This window comes from Hemibagrus wyckioides, linkage group LG01 (genome assembly GCF_019097595.1).
Source record: "Hemibagrus wyckioides isolate EC202008001 linkage group LG01, SWU_Hwy_1.0, whole genome shotgun sequence".
Taxonomy (NCBI): Eukaryota; Metazoa; Chordata; class Actinopteri; order Siluriformes; family Bagridae; genus Hemibagrus; species Hemibagrus wyckioides.
The window spans coordinates 11,704,451-11,728,427 of NC_080710.1; the positions used below are offsets into that span (position 1 = coordinate 11,704,451).

The window sequence follows — 23,977 nt, forward strand, 5'->3', positions numbered from 1 at the left end:
AGGGAAAGACGTAATGTTGGTCTGCAGCTCTGTCAGGGTTCAACCAACATGGAAGGATTAGAAAAATCACAATGAAGACAAATGAAGCAGTGAGCAAACAGAGAGAGGGCGAGGGAGGGAAAGAGAGAAGAGATTTGAGGATGGGGGCATGATTGTGTGAAAGATGAGAGAGTGGGAAGTGCAGTGGGCTTTTTCTGTGCTTCTGTAAGAATGAGGATGCCATGGAAAAAAGATATGCATGATTATGCATGAACTTGGGTAACCGCAGCATACAATATGGGATAAGTACATCAGAAATCTGAACTGCAAAATGATCAACATTATGTTTCCAATAGGTTTGTATTGTCATTGCAACCTTGTAATAAACCAAGAATGCCCCCAAAAGTCCTGTAAAGGTGTAATGGCCTCCATTCTTAAAAAAGCTAGTTTGAGCAACAGTGTAACTGTATTAAATTTGTTTCTGGCACCAGACAGGTTTAGCCTGCCAAAAAAGAGCTAACAGTGTTGTTTATTACCCACTGAACTAAAAGGCACCAGTTTATAATAAATAAAATGTATTTATGTAGAACAGGATTGACCAAAAGAAGCCGTTGCATATACTAGGGCACATTACTGAAATTATAGAAACACATACAACAAAAAACTATACTATACTATACTATACTATACTATACTATACTATACTATACTATACTATACCATATTGCCAAATCACAGCACAATAAAAAGCACAATGTTCAGAAGAGTTTGGTCTATGCTAAATAATTCACAGCATTGACCATAAAAACATTTGAAATACACAGCGCATTATTAATTCATGTCCAGTCAATTTTGATTTGACCAAGTTATTACCAAGCCTTACAGTACATAAAGAGGTCTATTATATTTGATGATGCGTTTAAAATTCTAACCTACAGACAGAGAACTTGTCTAGCAACCAGGTGTGTGTGTGTTGTACGATGATGGATTAATGTAGTGTTATTTAAAGTGTGTTTAGAGGTAGCACTGTTTATCCAAGAGAGAACAAACTCTCTGAAGTATGTAGTGAGTGTCCGTTGCTGGCGGTCACCCTGGAAACCCTAAAATGGTAATTCAAATTCAGAGCTGTCGGGTCAAATTTGGAACTATTTTTTCTGACTCATAGGTCATCATGAATGCGTCTTGTGCAATAGCATGACAGGTCTTGACAACCGTAGACTGTAGTGAAGCTACTGTTGAGCCAGACCATAATAAGGGGAGTACAATGTACGTACATTGCTCTGCACAGCATCTGTATGTATATATACACTCACCGTCCACTTTATTAGGAAGACCTGTACACATGCTAATTGTGCAATTATCCAGTAACCGAGACAGGGGAGAAGGGAGGTCTGAGGAGAATAGCCAGACGTATTTGAGCTGCCAGGAAGGCTATGTGATCTTAAATAAGCACTCTTTATGACTGTGGTAAGTAGCAAAGTACCTGAGAACACACAATGCACGAAATCTTCAGGAGGATGCACTAGAATAATAAATGCGTTTCCCACTCTTATCAGCCAAGTATAAAAATCTGAGGCTATCATGGGCACAGACTCAACAAAACTATACAGTTGAAGATCAGAAAAAATATCTGGCCTTTTTTCAACCTTCAGATGCCTAGTGTGGGTGAGTCTGTGACCATGATAGTGTCAGATTCTTGTTCTTAGCTGATAAATGTGAAAATCCATGTGATATTCTGATATTGTAGTGCATCCACCTTAACATCTGATGTTTCGTGCATGCTGAGATACTATTCAGCCCACCACAGTTATAAAGAGTGATTTTTGTTTTTAAAGGTTTTTCGTTTTTATAACACCCCTGTAATACTGAGGAGACTTTTTTGTTACACATTGAAGGTTTATACAATAGTTTATATGGTAGTTATGGGGTAGAGAAAATTAAATTCATTAGCTAGCTCACTCACTCACTAAATTCATCACTAAATCACTGTTGAACATTTTGCTATGACGTGTTCTCTTCTAGCATAACATGGGAAAAGTGTCTGAGTAATCTCTACAGTATTTTCCCCTGATTTGTGTAACTTTGAGGTAACATTGTGTGTGTTGTGAGAAGAAGAGTAATACAACCGATTAGGCTTGCACTTTATGCTGCATTAATATTTTCATCATCATTTTCACCTGTTCATGATTCTGCATAGGGAAGTCCGTCATACATGCACACGAAACCCCTGGTTTATTTTAACAGCTTCTACTCAAAATTATGCAGCCATTTATGCAGGTGTCATTTTAACTCAAAATTTGTGTAACTCCACTGCTGTGCACAGATTTAGTTTAAATATCGTGTTATAAATATGTAGTGTTGACATTAGACATAACATTAAAACCACAGAAAGGTGAATTGAATAAAGTTGTGGGATATATTAACCAGCAACTGAACAGTCAGGTCTTAAAGTTAATGTGTTGGAAGCAGAAAAATGGCATGAGCATAAGGATCTGAGTGACTTTGACAAGGGCCAGATTGTGAGAACTAGACGACTGGGTCAGAGCATCTCCAAACTAGCAGGTGTTTAAGGGTGTTCCTGGTATGCAGTGGTTAGTACCTACCAAAAGTGATCCAAGGAAGAACAACTGGTGAACCGGTGACAGAGAACTCTCATTGGCTCATTGGGTGAGTCATTGCATAGGGAGCAAAGGCTAAAAAAGACAGATCTATGGAGAACCCACATCGCAACTTATAAGACGTAAAGGATCTGCTGCTAAAGTCATGGTGCCATATACAACAGCACACCTTGTGGAGTCCGTGCCTAGAAGGATCAGAGCTGTTTTGGTGGCACAGTGTTAAGCTGGTGATTTTAATCATATACCTGCTCAATGTCGATCGTTCAGGACACTTAATGCTGTCAAGAAAATAACAATGTAGAAATTACAGGACAAATCAGTTGTTTCAGGATGTTATTTATTCGCCAATTGATGAAAACACACCTAATTCATATTGTTGCTTAAAACATAAACAGGACTGGGAAAAGAGATAAGCTCAAATAATTGCTATAATAAATTTGACAGGCTTAACTTGTACAAATTGCTTCTGCGACATAAATGTGTTGGTAAAATCTAAGGACTGTGATAACCAATCAGTTGAAATAATTGCTGTAGTAACTGTGACAAGCTGAATAATCTACGATTGTCTATATCAGATAAACCAAATTATATTAAGTACTAACCTAAAAAGGGGACTAACATTACAGAACCTCCTTCTCAGAGTTATTTGTGAGTTTGTATTACTACTAGAGAGGTCTCCAAACTCCTAAATCCTCCTAAATTAAATTTTTTAACTGAACATGCTATACTTTCTAAAAAATGGCATAAATTATCAAATTTGATGCAACTTACTTTAAAATATCTTGTCATCATTCATTAAAAACACACTTTATTAAAATCATTTTGAACATTATGTAAACCAAATATTATTATGTAGGGCCAGCTGGGGATTATTTATCCCCAGATTTTTTGTTTATTGCTTGGTATGTAAAAAATGACTGGTGCTATTATTTCTTCATATAATCAATAAACTTTTGCTATTATACAGTGGGCAACGGCACAGAACACACGGTCTCATAAAAGCCATCAGCAGCCCGTGGAACATTGCTGACACACAGGTACAACTTGTCCACTGTTAATTTCCCAAAGTTCAAATCCTTAGCCAGTTTAACCTGCCACACGTCTTCAAATATCCTTTCTTCATCCACTCCTGTCACTTTAGCTAGTGTGAGATGGTAGGTCGGGTTTCGTGAGTCGCGATGGAGCCAACCTTTCTCCCTAAATGCTTCCTGAAGGGGAGCGTTCAGGGTCTGGATGTCTGAAAGTGGTTGGGGGGCTATATGGAGAACTTTTCCATTGAAGTGCCTCAGTCTAGGAGTGAAGAAGACAGAGATGGGTGGTTTGTAGAAGTTTTTGACCACTGAGCGAAAGAGTTCGCTAGCAGCAAAGACCTCAGCGGGGCCTTGAAGAACGAGCAATGAAAGAGTAACATGGAGTGACTCTGGTTTTGTCCACCATGGCTCTGACTGGGGGAGTTGGGACAGAACCTTCCTCTGGGTGAGCTGGAAAGCCCGCAAGGCAGCAGGTGAGTCCACACGGAAGCAAATGAAGTGAGTTGGTTTACGTGGTTGGCGGCCTGGGCGTGGCTCTTGAGGTATGGGCTGTGCAGGCTCCGCCTCTTCCTCCTTCGCTTCCTCTTTGTCCCAGTTTTCTATCCATTCTTCATGTGTTGTGCTTTGTTCTTCTCCAGGAGAGATGTATAGTCCCTCTGCCTCTTGAGCTAGACATGCACTCTCACAGTCTTTGTCTATTCGAATATTTGTGCTACAGTCTAATGTTTCTTCAGAATCACTGTGAGTTTCCTGGTCCGTAGTTTCCATTAAGCTGTGGTTTACGGAACCCTGCTCATTTTTCTCAACAGACAATCCTTCCTCGTCTTCTGCTGTATCTGTAGCACCATTGTCTATGAATTGTGTCGTTTTAGTAATGAGACCAAAAGAAACAAACATTAAGGATCAACATTAGACAGCATGTCATAAAAAAGACACATTAAACATGCATCGTTCAGCACAATGATTAGGCAGAGGAGCAGGGTGAGTGAGGCTGCACTAATGAACTGCTGAAAATGATATTAATTTGAACTGATATAAATATACAGTGCTTAACACCAGCGTGATTAGATAGAACAGCATGTGTAATGCGTAAAAAGATTCAAGCACGGTTTAAAAAGGCTTTGAGCCTCACCTTGTGGTTGATCCCCCCTATCAAATGGAGACACTACTAACTGTCCCGTTGAGCCAAACACATGGTCAGTGCGACTGTCTCTATCCCACACACGCTGGCCTTTATAGCTGAAGTACTGGATCCTGTGACGAGGAATAGCCATTTCCTCTGAATAGTCACAGTCACACACCTGGTATAAAACCGCAAGGGATTAGACAGTGGATATGGAAGGTCTTCAGATGTGAACTGAATAAATGAAACGTGAATCCTGCACCTGAGTGTCCCATGAGAAGTCAGAAAAGGGGCGTTCCAGAACTCCCAGAAAGCGGTCCAGGTGACCCACTATAAAGTCAGCAGGGTCCACAGAGCTATCCCACAGAATCCTGGAGATGACATCATCCGCTGTGCGCATGCGCAGCTTCTTCTGAGGCCCTTGGAAATAAAAAGAAAAAAAGAAATGTAAAGTAAACAAGGTTTTTTTTCAGTAATCAAGTGTTACAGTTCAAGAGTAAAAAAAAATCATGAATACCTTTGCTTTCTTCATCTTTGGCCTTGTCTGATTTGCCTGACTTTCTTCTGGTCTTACGTTTCTTGCATCCTTTCTCTTCTGTTGGTTCCGGTTTATGACTAGCTGATGCAGATGTAGATGTACTACTTTGGAAAAATAGGGGAGGGGTAGACAAAACAGAAAGGAAAGACCGTTGCATTTGTCACCTTGTGTGGTTTAGACGATTACGCTCCATCACACCTTTACTAAACTAAATGCTATAGAAACTATGCCACCTGCTGCATGAAAACCCCACTACAAAACAGTACAGAAAAACACTTCTCCACGACAATGCAGGTTTAACATTAACGTTAACGACGATAACTGACAATAAGTCCAGTGATACCCCAATAATAGCAGACAAACCTATGAGACAGGCGACATCTATCCCCAAAATGACACCTGCCCACCAGGAAAAACTTGCAGACATCATGGTCTTGTGTTGCTGCATCAGGATCTGAGTGAGAACAATCACAGATTTGTTTTTTAGGGATTTAGCATTCAGTCATGACAAATTAATAACATACCCATAGGAATTTTTAAAAGACTCCTACATCGATAAATTACTAACTATACCTACAGACTGGTAAACTGCTTAAATAGTCAACTATTTAAACCAATTTTAAATTCATTTAATATATCAGGGTTCAAGCATTTCAAGAACTTTATTCTTGACTACGTTATTTAGCAAGCATATAAGCCCTTAAATTGGAGACGAAACAAGACAATTACAGATTTTCACAACAATACTCCAATGCACAAAAGACAATTTTAAAATGGCCTCACTGAAGCGTACAGAGTGAAATGATGCCCAGGTGTTGGCCATTTTGAAATTGTGTTTTACGCATTGGAGTATTGTTGACTTGGTATGTCTTAAGTGTTGTGGAGATTTAACCTTGCATTTATTTGGGGCATGCACATGCATTATATGCAAATGGTTTGGTCTATCAATTGTAGTTTGAATGACTCTTCATTGTCTAGTGATAATCAGAGCAAAATTTAGGTGAGGTTCCAGTAAACGGTCTAGGAGAAGTTCTCAAAAGTACACTATATTGCCAAATATTTTGGGACACCCCTACAAATCATTGAATTCAGGTGTTGCTATTCAGAGGCTGGGGCTTGGCCCCTTAGTTCCAGTGAAAGGAATTCTTAATTCTTCAGAATACCAAGACATTTTGGACAATTTCATGCTCCCAACTTTGTGGGAACAGTTTGGGGATGACCCCTTCCTGTTCCAACATGACTGCACACCAGTGCACAAAGCAAGGTCCATAAAGACATGGATGAGCAAGTTTGGTGTGGAGGAACATCACAGAGTCATGACCTCAACCTGATAGAACACATTTGGGATGAATTAGAGCAGAGACTGCGAGCCAGGCCTTCTCATCCATCAACAGCACCTGAGCTCACAAATATGCTTCTAGAGGAACGGTCAAAAATTCCCATGAACACACTCCCAGAAGAATTGAAGCTGTTATAGCTGCAAATGGCAGGCCAACTCCATATTACATTCATGTGTGTGTAAAGGCAGACATCCCAGTTTTGGCCTGGCTCACAGTCTCCGCTCTAATTCATCCCAAAGGTGTTCTATCAGGCTGAGGTCAGGACTCTGTGCAGGCCAGTCAAGTTCCTCCTATCACCATCTGTGATAAAGTGTTCAAAACTTACAGCCATTTTTATTTTGTTTGACCACTCCAGCGCCACCGTGAGACTTTGTGCCATTGTAATAATAATAATAATAATAATAATAATAATAATCCCTACAACAACAATAGGTTGAACTCCCAATAAATGAATGAGCTAAAAAGCTAGCAGGATTAATTTCCCTTCATTTCCATACACCAGGTCTCACAAGGGGGAGCTCGTGCTTGCTAAAAGAAAATACTAATTATTTTAAACGATTACATTGAACATATTATTATTGTTTTGCTTCTTTATTATATATGTTATTAGTTATTTATGGCATTATTCCTGGCTATTGTGAAGTGTTCTGTAAATACAATGAAACAAATAAGAAACTAATGTAGTTCTAAGAGTGATGGATGTAAATGTGGACCATCAGGCATGCCCTGACATGAAACCGGCTCATGTACTCTGAGGGAAAATGACAGCTTTCATGGCTTGGCGTGGCTCTAATTCATTTTTAACCTTTGAGCCCTTTTACTTCACTACCTACATTTTTTTTTCATTTGGCAAAGCTTACATAAATGATAAAGATTGAAACATTTAGAATAAAAACTTGTGCATGTGTTTCTATAGTTTATAATACGTTATTTCAGGTCATTTTAAAGACCTGTAATAATCACTTTAACCATGAATGCGTGTGAGTGAGAAGAGGGTGTCACTTCTTTACAATATACAATCTCCATTGTATCGAGTTTCACTGTGACCAAAATATACAGGAGGTGTCATTTCTGGCTACAGTACAACAAAAACATGTTGTTTTGGGATTACTAAATCAATGACAAAGTCTTCATATACTAAACTTACTCCAAACTATTCTGATCAACCCCTTTTAATGGCAATATTATTTCTATAACCATTTATACACTGTGCTGTACTTTATTACTAACTAAACGGACACACAATGACACGATGTACTAAGTTATTATAATAAAAGTCGGAAAATTATAAATGGTCTAAATAAATACCTGCTTGGGCTTGTGTTGCCCCTGTTTTCTTGTCTTCAGAAGGCTCCATAAAAGGTTTTTCAAACTTTGCCAATGTGTCCAGACAAATCTATTTTATCTATAAGGAACAAGGGTTACTTTGTGAGATCTGTGAGGGTAAAACCTCGCGAGCTCTGCTTTAGTAAGGTTGTTTTTGCCGAGCTCGAAGCAATCAATAAGGACAGCGAGTGGCTACGAGGAAGTCGTAAATGTAAATTGCCTCTAGTCAATCGTGATGTCATGACATCACCCAACAAATAGTTTGCATGCACCCTTTCCCTATGTTCTGAGTCACACCTGGGAGGACACACTAACGCCGGGTTGCCAAGACCCACCTAGAAGCTATAAACTACATACGTTACACGACTCACATGAACGTGTACCATGCCCACAACTACTTTGGGTTTTATTTACTTCCGTGTACGTCACACGACGTCACCTGCAGTGCGTGTGGGTATTGTAGTCCATTTGAATTAATTACTCATATCTATATATATATTTTTCCGAAATGTTTATTAATTATCAAAAGCAACGTATTCAAGCTCATCGCGGAAGGTCACGATCGCTTGGAGAATACCTTCGATCACGTGTAAAAAAAAAAAAGGTCCTCGACATTTCTAAAACGCCATTTAAGCATGCAATCCTTTCTATATCAGCATGCGGGCTGGTCACGCGCACGTTGTTATAAACATAGCGCGTGACTCTAAGCCACGTGATCAGCGAAAAGAAAAGGAGGGCTGGGAGGCAGTGCAAACACAATTGTTTATAATTTGCTAAAATGCTGAAATGACTTTGAAACGGAGCGATATACGAAACTGGATAAACAGACTGCGTTTTCTTGCTAATGATGACAAGGAGATAGTTTAGTACTAGCGATTTATCGTTCTTACCTATGGAGGGATATTTCGGAAGTACTTACAAACCTACTGCATTGAACGTCTCGTGTGTATTAATTCATGAATTTCGCTGAAAAGATGTCTTGGTTTCGTTAAGACTCTCAATAAGTCAGACTTCTGTCCGTAGTTGACTGTCAGGAAGACTGAAAAGGTGAGTTTATGGTATTTAGGTTATATTCATTACAGTTGCTTATCATTCTTGCTCCTGTAGGTGATCTGATCTGTTTGGTTTCTTCAGGATGTATATACTGATTCTAAATTCATCACATACTGTATAAAATAACATGTTTATGTCACATTTACATTTCCTTTCATTTAATTAAATTTTGCTACTCAGAAATGACTTCTCATCTCATTACTTACCACCTTTAAATAAATAAAATATTTACAGATGAACGCATTAGTTGCTCTGTGCCACTTCTGTGAACTCCATGGACCTCGCACACTGTTTTGCACCGAGGCTGTTCATCCACCGTCACCCTCACCTCCTCAGCCAGGATCAGCGATGATGCCTGATCGAGAACCTGAAGGAGAGCGTGATGGAGAGGGACTCACCATGAAGGCCAACAGCTCTGACACACACAGAGCTGACATGTGCGAGGTGAGAACTATAGCAGTGCCCATTTTCGTTGCATTGGCAAATGACGGATGAAGGGCAGTTGAATTAATCAACGGCTTTGTTTTATTGCTTTAATATGATCTTATCTTCTCTCCTTGTTTATTTTGGTGTCTGATGTTTTTTGATCTCTTGCATGCTTAGGGCTGTCGCTCCCTCCCTGCTTCTCACCCTGGTTTTGTGAGTGTGGACAGTGAGACGGGGATTCGCTTCCTTAGTCATCAGCATCCACGTCAGCCACAGCTGTTCAGCATGGTGCGGCAGGCTTGTGTGCGCAGTCTGAGCTGTGAGGTAAGTGCTGTCTGTGTGTGTCTGTGTGTGTGTGTGATGGGGAAATGACTGTCCTGTGATCTTTAATTGCGAAAGGGTGACCACATTTAGATTCATGTACATTTGTAGAACAAACAAATTATTCCTTTCTCAAATACCTTTTTGATCTGAATATGAACACTGGTGCTTTTTACAGGTGTGTCCAGGTAGAGAAGGACCCATCTTCTTTGGAGATGAGCAGCATGGCTTTGTGTTCTCGCACACGTTCTTCATCAAAGACAGCCTGGCACGTGGCTTCCAGCGCTGGTACAGCATCATTATAGTGGCCATGGACAGAATCTACCTCATCAACTCCTGGCCTTTCCTGTTGCGCCACCTGAAAATCACTATTCAGAGTCTGCAGGGCACAGCACTCCAGGTAGCAGAGGTCCAATCCCACTAATCCCAGAAAAAGCTCAGGGTTATGATCATATCAAAACCATTTGACGAAATTAAAGTGCAATTTATTAATCACAGACTGAAGAGAGACAAAATGTTGCTAGAGGGACTGTACTGTGTTTTAAACCTTTAATTATGACGCAGCGAAATTGCTTACTTGTGTCTTGTGTCTTGAAGTGATGGTTACATACACTAGCCAATTATTTTAACAGGACATGCCTGCAAATCCTGCTTAATCTCACAATTATCCAATAAGCCAAAAGTTTGGAAAAACATCACCTGATTTATATTTACATTTCATTTCTGGCATTTAGCAGATGCTCTTATCCAGAGCGATGTATAAACGTTCTTTGAAGTCTTCTTTATTATCAACAAATACATTAACATTAACTGGTTCAATTGGTCACTGACTTAGGATACCATCAGCCTAAAATCTGTGTGTATGTGTGAGATATATACACTATATTGCCAAAAGTATTTGCTCACCTGCCTTGACTCGCATATGAACTTAAGTGACATCCCATTCCTAATCCATAGGGTTCAATATGACGTCGGTCCACCCTTTGCAGCTATAACAGGTTCAAGTCTTCTGGGAAGGCTGTCCACAAGGTTTAGGAGTGTGTTTATGGGAATTTTTGACCATTCTTCCAGAAGCGCATTTGTGAGGTCACACACTGATGTTGGACGAGAAGGCCTGGCTCTCAGTCTCCGCTCTAATTCATCCCAAAGGTGTTCTATCGGGTTGAGGTCAGGACTCTGTGCAGGCCAGTCAAGTTCCTCCACACCAGACTCTGTCATCCATGTCTTTATGGACCTTGCTTTGTGCACTGGTGCACAGTCATGTTGGAAGAGGAAGGGGCCAGCTCCAAACTGTTCCCACAAAGTTGGGAGCATGGAATTGTCCAAAATGTCTTGGTATGCTGAAGCATTCAGAGTTCCTTTCACTGGAACTAAGGGGCCAAGCCCAGCTCCTGAAAAACAACCCCACATCATAATCCCCCCTCCACCAAACTTTACACTTGGCACAATGCAGTCAGACAAGTACCGTTCTCCTGGCAACCGCCAAACCCAGACTCGTCCATCAGATTGCCAGATGGAGAAGCGCGATTCGTCACTCCAGAGAACGTGTCTCCACTGCTCTAGAGTCCAGTGGCGGCGTGTTTTACACCACTGCATCCAACGCTTTGCATTGCACTTGGTGATGTATGGCTTGGATGCAGCTGCTCGGCCATGGAAACCCATTCCATGAAGCTCTCTGCGCACTGTTCTTGAGCTAATCTGAAGGCCACATGAAGTTTGGAGGTCTGTAGCGATTGACTCTGCAGAAAGTTGGCGACCTCTTCGCACTATGCGCCTCAGCATCCGCTGACCCCGCTCCGTCAGTTTACGTGGCCTACCACTTCGTGGCTGAGTTGCTGTCGTTCCCAAACACTTCCACGTTCTTATAATACAGCTGACAGTTGACTGTGGAATATTTAGGAGCGAGGAAATTTCACGACTGGATTTGTTGCACAGGTGGCATCCTATCACAGTTCCACGCTGGAATTCACTGAGCTCCTGAGAGCGACCCATTCTTTCACAAATGTTTGTAAAAACAGTCTGCATGCCTAGGTGCTTGATTTTATACACCTGTGGCCAAGGAAGTGATTGGAACACTTGATTCTGATTATTTGGATGGGTGAGCAAATACTTTTGGCAATATAGTGTGTGTGTGTGTGTGTGTGTGTGTGTGTGTGTATATATATATATATATATATATATATATATATATATATATATATATATATATATATATATATATATATATATATATATATATATATATATATATATATATATAAATATAAAAATAGTTTAATGTTTCAGGAAGAGGTAGGTCTTCATCTGTTGTTTGAACACCAGTGACTCATATGTACGGACGTCTAGAGGAAGTTCATTGCACTACCTCGGTGCCAGAACATAGAGAAGTCTAGATGTATACCTACCATGTACCCTGAGAGATGGTGGGACCGGTTATTTCAGTGCAAGTAGATCGGAGGAAGCATGGTGCAGTGAGAGTAATAATAAGAGCTTTGAGGTAAAATGGTGCTGGTCCATTCTTGGCTTTTTAGGCAAGCATCAGTGTTTTGAATCTGATGCGCTTAGCTACTGGAAGCCAGTGGAGGGAACGCAGCAGTGGGGTGGTGTGGGAGAACCTGGGAATGGTTAAAACAAGTCACACAGCTGCATTTTGGATCACTTGCAGAGGATGAATTGCATTCAGAGGTAGACCTACCAGTAGAGAGTTGCAGTAGCCCAGTCTCGTAATAATAAGAGACTGAACAAGCACCTGAGCAGCCTGTGTGGATAAAAATAGCCGGATTCATTTGATGTTTTACTGAAGAAACGTGACGTGACGTTAGTAACATGGGAGGAAAAGGACAGTCGATTGTCCATATGGTTACCCCAAGGGTGCAAGCAGTGGCCAAAGGGGAGATTAGAGAGTTGTTTAGAGATATTGCAAGCTGGCCTGGCCTGGCCTGGCCTGGCCTGGCCTGGCCTGGGGATGAATCATGTGATATGACCAGCAGTTAAATTTTGCTGTGATTGAGTATCAGCCATCTTCCATGACGATTTGTCCAGCAGACATGCTGAAATCCGCCCAGAAGCTGTTGTATCTGAGGGAGGGAAGGAGGAGATAAGTTGAGTGTCATTGGCATAGCAGTTGTAAAAGAACCCATGCGAGGATATAACTTTGTCAAGAGAGTGAGTATAGAGCATAGGTGTCGAACCGTATCCACAAAGGGCCAGTGTGGGTGCAGGTTTTCTTTCCAACCGAGCAGAAGCCACACCTGATTCCACCTGTTTAATCAACTGATCTTGGCTTTCAGTAGATTTAGGTGTGGCTTCTGCTTGTATAAACTGCTTGTGTTATTATAAACAATGCGTTCAGGAATTTTAGAAAGGAAGGAGGCAAGTGATCTCGGTTTGTAGTTGCTGATGTCTGAGGGTTGAGTAGTGAAGAGAAGATATTTGTGGAGCTTACAAAGGTCTTGTGCAGAAACTTCAAGCTTTTCCTTGTAGAAGGCAGTCTTGGTAGAAGTCCGAAGAGAATTTGATCGGAGATGTAAAGTGGTGTAGCAGTCATGTCTGTAGCTGATAAAAACCAGATCCAGAATATTTCCTCCCTTGTGTGTGAGGGTTCAGCTGTTGAACGAGTGAAATCAGAAGGGTCAGCAGGCAAGAAGACTGAAGCTCTTTTTCAGGTCTTTTTCCGAATCTTTTTCCAGTTTCAGCTGTCCAGGTTCTGTAAGTCTATGGCTAATGTAGCCTTTAATTCATGTTCTTGGTTGACAGGACTGAGACCTGATGTGGTCACCTGCTGCGGTAGTCCACCTGCCTCAATGTTTTGAAATGCTTCTCTGCTCACCACAGTTGTAAAGAATGTTTACTGAGCTACCATAGCCTTCCAATCTGCTTCAATCTGGCTAGCCTTTCTCCTATGACCTCTCTAAGGCATTTCTGCCTTAAATATTAAATATGTAATTTAATTCCATTTTTGTTTATTTTATTTATTTTTCCATTTATGAAATGCACATGTGGACATTTAAAAAAACAGAATTTATATCCAAGGCAAAAGACGACTGACCTGGTATCTGTTTTACTCTTCACTTTCAGGTGTTTGAAAGCGAGCAGGTGGTATGCCCTCAGAGAGCAGAACGGATTTTTTCACCAGCAAGTTTTCCTCATCAACGCAATGGCAATGCAGCTCGCTCTCTAACCTCTCTGACCCAGCATCCCAATCTGTGGGCCAGCCTGCATACTTCTTTCAGCTGGTAGGACATGCACGAAAACAACTTGCACAAACAGAGCTCACTACATAGACACTTCATGTACCTTACTGACTTGTGTAATTCAGTGGCAGGGTGAATACAGCATTCATTCTAATGCTTGTTTATTATACAGGCTGCTAAAGGCATGTGGGAGCAGACTGACTGAAAAACTACTTGAGGGAGCGCCTACTGAAGATACACTTGTCCTCATTGAAAGACAAACAGGTAAAGGTCCTTTAGTGGCAGACGTGCTCAAATTTACCCTGGGTATAACCCCGATATTGGATACAAGATCTATTTATATAAGGCAATAAAAGTGATTTTCCACTAAGAAATATTGCAGCTTATTTTTTAATGAATATAAACAATTTCATTTACAACAAGTTTCATTTAACTAATTCATAATGGGGAACAGCAATGCATTAATCAAGGTGGATACAAACAGCTTCATGGATACATTTTACATACGTTTATATGAGCAGTTCACAAAAAATTTGTATTCAAGAAAATGCAGTAAATTTACACATGATAAGACTAACCTTGTAATCAGTATAAATCTCGATCAGCTTTTTTATCATTTGCTCTGAGTAACAGTATTTTTAATGTATGTATTATGCTGTCTAGTTAAATGCACATTTAAATGTTTATCTGTGTATATACTATTTATACACTGACCAGGCATAACATTGTGACCACATGGGCACCCTGACTGTTCTGTGGCTATGCAGCCCCATATGCAAAAACTGCGATACACTTTTGATAGATACTGACCACTGCAGACCGGGAACACCCCACAAGAGCTGCAGTTTTGGAGATGCTCTGATCCAGTCGTCTAGCCATCACAATTTGGCCCTTCGTCAAACTCACTCAAATCCTTTTCCCATTTTTCCTGCTTCTAACACATCAACCTTGAGGACAAAATGTTTACTTGCTGCCTAATATATCCCTCCCACTAACAGGTGCCTGATTGGTGTATATCTGTTCAAATGAAATGCTTCAATATAAAAGGAGGACACCTGGTGTATGTAGATGATCGACACAGTTAAAATCGTAAATCAGCTCTTACTGGAAGAGTTATCATAGCATTATTAGCATTATCATATAATGCAACAGATATTTAGAGGACACAGAATTCACCTCTACTATATATATATATATATATATTTTTTTTTTTTTTTTTTTTTTTTTTTTTTTTTTTTTAACTGTTTTTTGTCCCTTTTGGATGCTCTGATTTGCCTGGGTGCACTGCTAAGTAATAATTTGTACATTCTCATAGATATGAGTCAAAAGTACTGTAGCTTCTGCCTCTGAGACATTCTTCTGTGTTTCACCATTCTGTACTGTAAACTTGGCTTTTTAAATAAGTTTTATGGGCATCAGCAGCAGCTGTGGCAAATAAGAAGAAACAGTGTTTTATGAATCCCCTTTGTAAATATTTAGCTCTGTTTGGCTTAAGCAATCATGTACACACAGCTTTACTCAAAGATTTATGAATGAAGTTCTTTATTTGTAAATGTGTAGTAAATAACTAGCCTTCTTCCCATTTCTCACATCAATAGTTTTTTTTGGCATCCTTTAAATGTTCTTTATATTCAGATGATAGGAAGCATCTTGTGCCTTTTTATATGAAATAGTTTCACAGTTAGTTCCAAAACTATTTGGACATTTTAAATAAAATAATGAGCCATAGTTCAGTCTTTCAGCTTTGTAGATTTACAGCACTCGATATGTGGTTCCCCTGTTTAAGGGTCCTAAAGTAAATAGACAGTTGGCTGCTGAGCTATTTCATGGTCCTGTGTGTTACAATATGTTACATCACTATAACAGTTCTAAGTAGTTAGCTATAGACTAGTCAGAGCTGATTTTGTGCATTTGGAGTCTGTTGCTGTTAACTCACAGTATGAAGGTCAAAGAACAGCCACTGCCAGTGATGCAAGCCATCATTAGGCTGAAAAATCAAAACATTATGTGATTTTTGTATTTGGCACCTTGTTATGAAGAATGTCTCAAGAACAGGAAAACCAGATTAGAGTTTGCCAGAAGCATCTACAAATACTTGTACAGTTGTGGAACAACCTCCTGTAAACTGATGAGACAAAGGTGAACTTGTATCAGAATGATGAAAAAAGAATAATATGGAGATGGGAAGGAACTACACATGATCCAAAGCATATCACTTTATCTCATGGCTTGGGTGTTGAACATAGAGCTGCCAATTAAACTGATCCTTTTGTATTTATTGATGTTGCGACTGCTGATAACAGCCTCAGGCTGAAGTGCTTCACTATACTGATAGACGGCTGAAATTACAAAAACGTCCGTGCAAATATTTATGGACCTGACTGTGCATGGGTTGTATCAACAGTACGTCCATTGCCAAGTAGTGAGAGAGAACATTTAATAACAAGCAATATAATTATACACAAATCCTGAATGATTTTAGGCTAGTGGGCTTTGGCCTAGAGGGATATTTTTTTAATCAACAGAGACAAGCGTTTCAAGTTTTGTAACCACAGTATCGATTTCTGAGATTGTAGATATGGTGTGATAAGCAAGTCAAGCTAATTATTTACTACCTGCTGATTCACTTTACCCAAAGTTTGTGATTATATCGTCATTCCTGATACAAACATACCTAAATGAGTGCTGCTTTTTTTTTTCTTTTTTTTTTTTCAAATTAAAAATTGCACACTGGAAGAAACACAGTTGTAATTTCAGAACAAATAGTGGCAGTGATGATAAAAAGCATTCAGTGTAAATGAATGGCTTAGGTTTGTTTTTATTAGAATATGTATTCCATAATTCAAAAGTGTGTACATGCACTATATTGCTAAAAGCTTTGGGACACCCCTCCAAATCAGTGAATTCAGGTGTTTTTCAGGGGTTGGGCTTGGCCCCTTAGTTCCAGTGAAATGAACTCTTAATACTTCAGCATACCAAGGATACAATTTCATGCTCCCAACTTTGTGGGAACAGTTTGGGGATGGCCCCTTCCTGTTCCAACATGACTGCACACCAAAGCAAGGTCCATATATTAGAGACTGTGAGCCAGAACTTTTCGTCCAGCATAACCTCACAAATGCGCTTCTAGAGGAATGGTCAAAAATTCCCATAAACACACCCCTAAACCATGTGAAAAGCCTTCCCAGAAGAGTTGAAGCTGTTATAACTACAAAGGGCGGGCCAACGCCATATTACGTTCATTTGCATGTAAAGGCAGATGTTCCAAAACTTTTGGCAATATAGTGTATATTTATATCTAATATTACACTAATATGCTCTATGAGCATACTATTGACTGTTAATGCTCATTATGTAGGGTATGTTGCAGGATGAACACAGCCAAGGAATGTGTGTGTGTGTGTGTGTGTGTGTGTGCACGCATGCATCCCATCCTGGATGTATTCGTGCCTCCCACAGGCTCAGTATCTTCCATGACTCTGGCCGGGATAACAAGGTCACCAAAAAGGAATGAATGATTTGTACTTGAATGAACATAGAAACCTCCATTCCCACACACAGTGAAAAGAGTGGGAGAATATTTATTAAGCATTTAAAGAAATTGGTCTTCTATTAAGAGACAAGTTAAAACATGTAAAATATTTTGCTAGGGTAGAATGTGTGTTTATCTGCCATTGCTAACAGAGCATGAAAAATTGGTTCATAGAAAAAAAATAAATGCTCTAAAGGTCATGCCGTATCTCACTAATAGTGCAATAGGAATTTATTTATTTATTTGAAATTTACTCACATATTGTATTCTATTATTTAAAGCACAGTCTTTATCCAAACATTTTCACTTTCTGTTTTGCTTTAAGCATTGCAGCATAATGCACTACATATGCAACAAAGTGTATAACAAGATGAGTGCATTTGCAATGCACGAAAAGTCAGTTAGATGCCTAGATGTGTTAAAGTGAAAGTCAGCTTCACCAGGCAGCATGCCGATACATGCTTAATGACACACAAAGTATAGCACATTAGTTCAGTGGGGTTTTTTTTTTGTTGTTCTTTCTGCCATGGTGTTTCCATGTACATGTATGCGTCAATTCCAGGAGATGTGAATTTTCTTTTGGCCAAGTATTCACTCAGTCATGGCACTGCATGAATTTACATGTTCATAGCGTGGGTACCATGACTCTCTTCTTAGTCATTGTTAAATGTGACACTTTCACATTGCAAAGCAATCCATAGTGATTGCGGATGGAAAAGTGAATTATTTGTAGTGGAGCGGACAACTGAAATATACAGGGGTTGGACAATGAAACTGAAATGCCTGGTTTTAGACCACAATAATTCATTAGTATGGTGTAGGGCCTCCTTTTGCAGCCAATAAAGCATCAATTTGTCTTGGGAATGACAGATACAAGTCCTGCACAGTGGCCAGAGGGATTTTGAGCCATTCTTCTTGCAGAATAGTGGCCAGGTCACTACGTGATGCTGGTGGAGGAAAACGTTTCCTGACTCACTCCTCCAAAACACCCCAAAGTGGCTCAATAATATTTAGATCTGGTGACTGTGCAGGCCATGGGAGATGTTGAACTTCACTTTCATGTTCATCAAACCACTCTGTCACCAGTCTTGCTGTGTGTATTGGTGCATTATCATCCTGATACACGGCACCGCCTTCAGGATACAATGTTTGAATCATTGGGTGTACATGGTCCTCCAGAATGGTTCGGTAGTCAGTGGCAGTGGCGTGCCCATCTAGCACAAGTATTGGGCCTAAGGAATGCCATGATATTGCAGCCCAAACCATCACTGATCCACCCCCATGCTTCACTCTGGGCATGCAACAGTCTGGGTGGTACGCTTCTTTGGGGCTTCTCCACACCGTAACTCTCCCAGATGTGGGAAAGACAGTGAAGGTGTACTCATCAGAGAACAATACATGTTTCACATTGTCCACAGCCCAAGATTTTCGCTGCTGGCACCGTTGAAACCGACGTTTGGCATTGGCACGAGTGAACAAAGGTTTGGCTATAGCAGCCCGGCCATGTACATTGACCCTGTGGAGCTCCCGACGGACAGTTTTGGTGGAAACAGGAGAGTTGAGGTGCACATTTAATTCTACAGTGAGTTGGGCAGCTGTGGTTTTATGTTTTTTGGATACAATCCGGGTTAGCACCCGGACATCCCTTTCAGACGGCTTCCTCTTGCATCCACAGTTACTCCTGTTGGATGTGGTTCGTCCTTCTTGGTGGTATGCTGACATTACCCTGGACACCGTGGCTCTTGATGCATCACAAAGACTTGCTGTCTTAGTCACAGATGCGCCAGCGAGACGTGCACCAACAATTTGTCCTCTTTTGAACTCTGATGTCACCCATAATGTTGTGTGCATTGCAATATTTTAAGCAAAACTGTGCTATTACTCTGCTAATTAAACCTTCACACTCTGCTCTTACTGGTGGAATGTGCAATCAATGAAGATTGGCCACCAGGCTGGTCAAATTTAGCCATGAAACCTCCAACACTAAATTGGCCAGTGTTTCAGTTTCATTGTCCAACCCCTGTATTAGTCCATTCTGTGTACATACGTACACACACAATTTAATACTGATGCGACATTGACAAAGAATATCATACCCATATGTAGGCTGCTTAAACAGAGTCTGATTTGGTTCACATGTACAGTATGTAGGATGCCACTAGCTACACTTTGTTGTGATATCAGAAGAGGATTTGTATGGGTTTGTATTTCTGGTCCGGTTCCTCCATGATTCTTCCTTCTTCTGTTCTCTAAGAGATTTATTTCTTGTCATAACCAACTCTTTCTTGCTCAATAGAGATTTAACTCAACATCCATATTTCTGTGAAGTTGTTTTGCTAAAATCATTGTGCAAGTAAAATTGAATTGAATTGAACTTTACACAGTCTGATTGTGAATTGCAGTGCAGGATAAACTCTGTGGGAGTGAGGAGAAATCACACACATTGTTTTGTTGTAGCTTCCTGCTTCAAAATGGCATTTGATTTGGCAAGCCATCAGCTTTAATTTAAAAATGTTGACATGTTATGTTGAGTAGGAGTCCTTCACTAGATTAGAAAATATTCTCTTTCAGCCTTTTGTGCATAATTTAATTTACCCTGTTCAGATACACTGACTGACTGAATTTTCTGATTTCTCTGTTTTCCATAGAACAAGAAGAAGAAATGAATGCTGAGGGAGTCGGCGATACAGCTCAGGACTGCCACTTAGACATCACACAAGACAGAGACTTTCTGTATGGTGATGATGGAAAAGGGGCAGAGTCTCTTGGACCAAAATTCAAATCTCTGAGACATTTACGTCAGGTAGATTCATGTTAAAAACACTTGTGATTTAATTCAGTTGCCATTTTAAAATGATGATAAATGTATTATTATTTGAATTGATTGGCAGGTCCTTGGTGTGACAGAGTTCAGACAGCTTGCATGGCATGTGCTAATGGGAAACCAAGTCATATGGAGAGGGCAGGACTGTGGGCTCATCCAGTCAGCTTTTGGTATGCTCAAGGTGAGTTATCAATAATTTAAATATTAAATTGCTCCGTGTTGTGGGCCTGCTTGTCTATAATGGTTTCTGAGAGACACATTTTCCATTTAAAAGTTTATTTAATAACTCTGCTTTTGATTGCTGGCTGCGTTTTTTTCCCCCCAACAGGCCTTGCTCCCAGTAGGCTGTGTTCGAGTGATACCCTATACTACACAGTATGAAGAAGCATATCGATGCAATTTCCTGGGTCTGAGCCCTGATGTGCAAATCCCATCTCATGTCACTTCCTCAGGTATGGTCAGGTTAGACATGTACATACATGTAACACGAAATCTATAGCCAGTGTATATGTTAGTGTTAGACTGTATTCCCTCTCTTTCAGAGTTCATGGTGTTAGTAGAGGTGCTGAACGTGGAACATGGAAGTGCGTATCCTGCATACAATGAAGACATCCTTTCACTGTACCAGTTCAATATCAGCAGTGCCAATACACAACCAACAGACAAAGGTAAAAAAAAAATATGTAAACAATACACACAACCACATCTGAAGCTCATGTGATGGCATGATATATTGGATGTCTTTTCCTTCTACTTGAAATCTGCAGGACCGACGCTGTTGAATAAGATCGAGTTGGCACTGGCTAATGAGAATCTGTCAGTGGATGTGGTGTCTCACTGCCTGCTCTGTCTAAAGGAGGAGTGGATGAAGTCAGTGCAGCTCTAACTCTAACTCCTTGTATCAGTGGCTTTTACTCATTTTATGCTACAATTTAACAGTCTAGACTCTAGAGTTTTATGTTTCCCTTTTAAAAATGTTTGACGAGGGGGAAAAAAGATTTTTGAAACAATGTACTAGGAAAAAGTTTACATATGCTGAAAGCAGTGCTGATAACACGAGCTATTAGGAAGTCTGCCACTTTCTAACATTGTGTCCTCACTTCCTTTCATCTTTTTACAGTAAAGTGAAAGTGCTGTTTAAGTTCTCGAAGGTGGATGGAAGAGGTAGAGAGGACACACAGAAGGTTTTAGCCCTGCTAGGGGCCACTGGACATGGAGAAGACGACAATGTGCGTCTCCTTAAGTTCTGGATGACAGGACTGAGCAAGACGTACAAGAGCCATCTAATGACCGCCGTCCGAGGAGGAGAGAGATCCATGAGTCAATAGGTGTGTGTGTGTGTGTGTGTGTGTGTGTGTGTGTGTGTGTGTCAGAGAGACAGATAGAGACAGAGAGAGAACATGAGCATCACTTCAAAACGGTTCCATTGTGTACATGATGGTTGGTGTATTTTGAAGGAGTTTGTATTGCATATGTTGTTTTATGGATAAACTAAAAATGTCTCAGAGGGATGTGTAGCCACTTGCAAAACTTGTGCTTGGACTTTTGCTTCAGCTATCACATTCTTTTCACATGCAATTTTATATAACTTATCTTTTTCTTCACAATATTTGATTCATTTTCAAATCTTAGACTTTCTGCAGCATTATTGCTGAAGTCTTTTTGTTTTGTTCCATTCTTTGCAGTTGGCCATAATGCCAAGTACACAGTCCAACCAGCACCACCCTGCTTAGACAGATGTTATAACTTGCACATAACGTTTAATCTTGCCGCACGTTTTCCTGCGTATTAACTGGAGTTCTTGTGTTGTTTACAAAAATTGAGTTGGATTACTTTAATTATAGTTTTCATCATCATAGAGCTTGCAGATACTTAATTCTTGCTCTTTGATTTGTTGAGATTACATATTATTATTATTATTATTATGGTTATTAAAAATGTAATCCATTTGCTAAACTGAGCAGTCATTGTAACATCTGCATTATTTCTGTGCTGTTTAAAGCACTTATTTATTTGAGCTATTTATGCATCTAGTATGTTTCACTTAATGATTTTTAAGAAGAACTACACATTAAAATATGCTCATATGTATATTCTCTATGTATGAAAGCATTTGTTGAAAAATGTGTGTGCGCTCTTTTATGTAGCAGGATTTTCTGTAAGAACCTGTTAATGAAGAATCTGCACTCATTTCAATTGGAGTAGGACAGTGTCTGCGTTTCTACAAGTGTTTTAGTGAGAGATCTTGAGTAGGTCATTTGTTTTGCACCTTTGCTGATGTCTTTGTTAAATTATACTTAGAATATCTGTATCATTCTCTGTAACTTGCTGTTAATATGGGCTTTTTTACTGTAAATATAAATGCTAAATAAATACATTTGAATTTAAAACAATCATGTTACTCTTCACACTGTCTTGAGGTGATGTTGAATGAAAGGATAATTTTTTTCTCTCTCTCATTCTGATAACCTTTTAAGTTTGTGTAGGTAAATCCACAAGCAAACTCCTCTAAAGAAGCCTTAGTGTTTTCAGTAATTATTTGTAAGGACTTGTGTGTATTTATCTTGTGCTTGGACCCTGTCCCAGTGGACTCAAGGCACAAAGCAGGGAAACACTGAAGATATGCTCATGCTACAGACAATTTAGAGATGCCAAGACATGTCTATGACGTATGTCTTTGGGGGAAGAAACCCACAGAGGACAGGGAGAACAAGGAAATAGGCTGGAGGCAAGAATCAAACCCACTAATCCACCATGCCCCCTATGTGGTTTCATATTCCATAAATGAATATATATGCAGGTCAGTTATACAACCACGATAACAGCTAATAGTGTGTCTAAACTGTATATATCGGTTTCCTAATGATTCTAACACTAACAGATTAGTTCCAGTTTACTACTTCATTCAATCATTTGAGAGATTTTCGGCTGATTGCCCTGACATTCCTTTCCACCTCCCTTAAATATGACTCCTGATGAAATTAGCCAGTTGTATCATGAGAGTAATTTATGTGTGGGAAAGGAACACCAATATTTACTTTAATATAGGCTGTGAAAAGGGGGTGCTCAAGAATTTTTGGATGGGTAATGCATCTATTTGCATAAATTTGGTTCTACTCCTTCAACGTTTATGTACAGAAGTAGGAATCTACATAGAGCCATACTAAACAGGACATTTTCATGTCACTGAGTCGGTACCAATTTTGGCCACATCTCATGTACCTTTAGATTGTATTGTATCTTTAACCTGGTTGCATATGATGCACTTTTCATTTGCTTTTACAGGAAACCTAATTAATGGTAACGTTGATGATACCACACCAGTAACCAGAAGAAAAAAAAAAGTTTGCGTCACCAAGATTTTTTTGGACAAACCATAAAGAGGAGGTGTGCATCAGGGGATTACTTCTGAAGCAACAGGCTGTGAAGGATGCATAAATGGAGGTCACCAAATTGGGTCACTGCACAGAGTGCACATGATGCCCTGGAATGACTTCAATTGCTCATCCCAAAGAGATGACTAACAAGCACGCTCCTTTCTAGTCACTGACCCCAGGGGTTGAAACGGACCCTTTCGTAAAAAGTGGACTGAAAAGAAGGCCTGTATGGGCATGTGATTAAAAGCTCAAAAGAGGCGGAGAAGAGAGAGAGAGAGAGAGAGAGAACTGATTTC

General features: G+C 39.9%; 2 protein-coding genes across 3 annotated transcripts; one reads left to right on the forward strand and one right to left on the reverse strand.

Annotated features, from left to right (window-relative positions):
* Positions 1 to 2,925: 2,925 nt before the first annotated feature.
* leng9 (leukocyte receptor cluster (LRC) member 9) lies at positions 2,926 to 8,349 on the reverse strand. 2 transcript variants are annotated; one of them, XM_058386013.1, is made up of 6 exons: positions 7,938 to 8,349; positions 5,653 to 5,743; positions 5,269 to 5,390; positions 5,014 to 5,171; positions 4,761 to 4,929; positions 2,926 to 4,479 (listed from the first exon to the last, which is right to left on the reverse strand). In XM_058386013.1, exons 1-6 carry the CDS (start codon positions 7,984 to 7,986, stop codon positions 3,557 to 3,559), a joined length of 1,512 nt encoding a protein of 503 aa, XP_058241996.1. In that variant the 5' UTR covers positions 7,987 to 8,349; the 3' UTR covers positions 2,926 to 3,556. The 2 variants fall into 2 exon arrangements, with proteins under 2 accessions (XP_058241996.1, XP_058241988.1); XM_058386005.1 differs by having other exon boundaries at positions 5,269 to 5,393.
* Positions 8,350 to 8,651: 302 nt separating this feature from the next.
* Positions 8,652 to 22,697, forward strand: flcn (folliculin). Its single transcript, XM_058385988.1, has 12 exons — positions 8,652 to 9,002; positions 9,243 to 9,452; positions 9,612 to 9,758; positions 9,934 to 10,155; positions 13,833 to 13,990; positions 14,121 to 14,212; positions 20,129 to 20,283; positions 20,372 to 20,485; positions 20,633 to 20,756; positions 20,847 to 20,972; positions 21,072 to 21,174; positions 21,425 to 22,697. Exons 2-12 carry the CDS (start codon positions 9,243 to 9,245, stop codon positions 21,630 to 21,632), a joined length of 1,659 nt encoding a protein of 552 aa, XP_058241971.1. The 5' UTR covers positions 8,652 to 9,002; the 3' UTR covers positions 21,633 to 22,697.
* Positions 22,698 to 23,977: the final 1,280 nt, after the last annotated feature.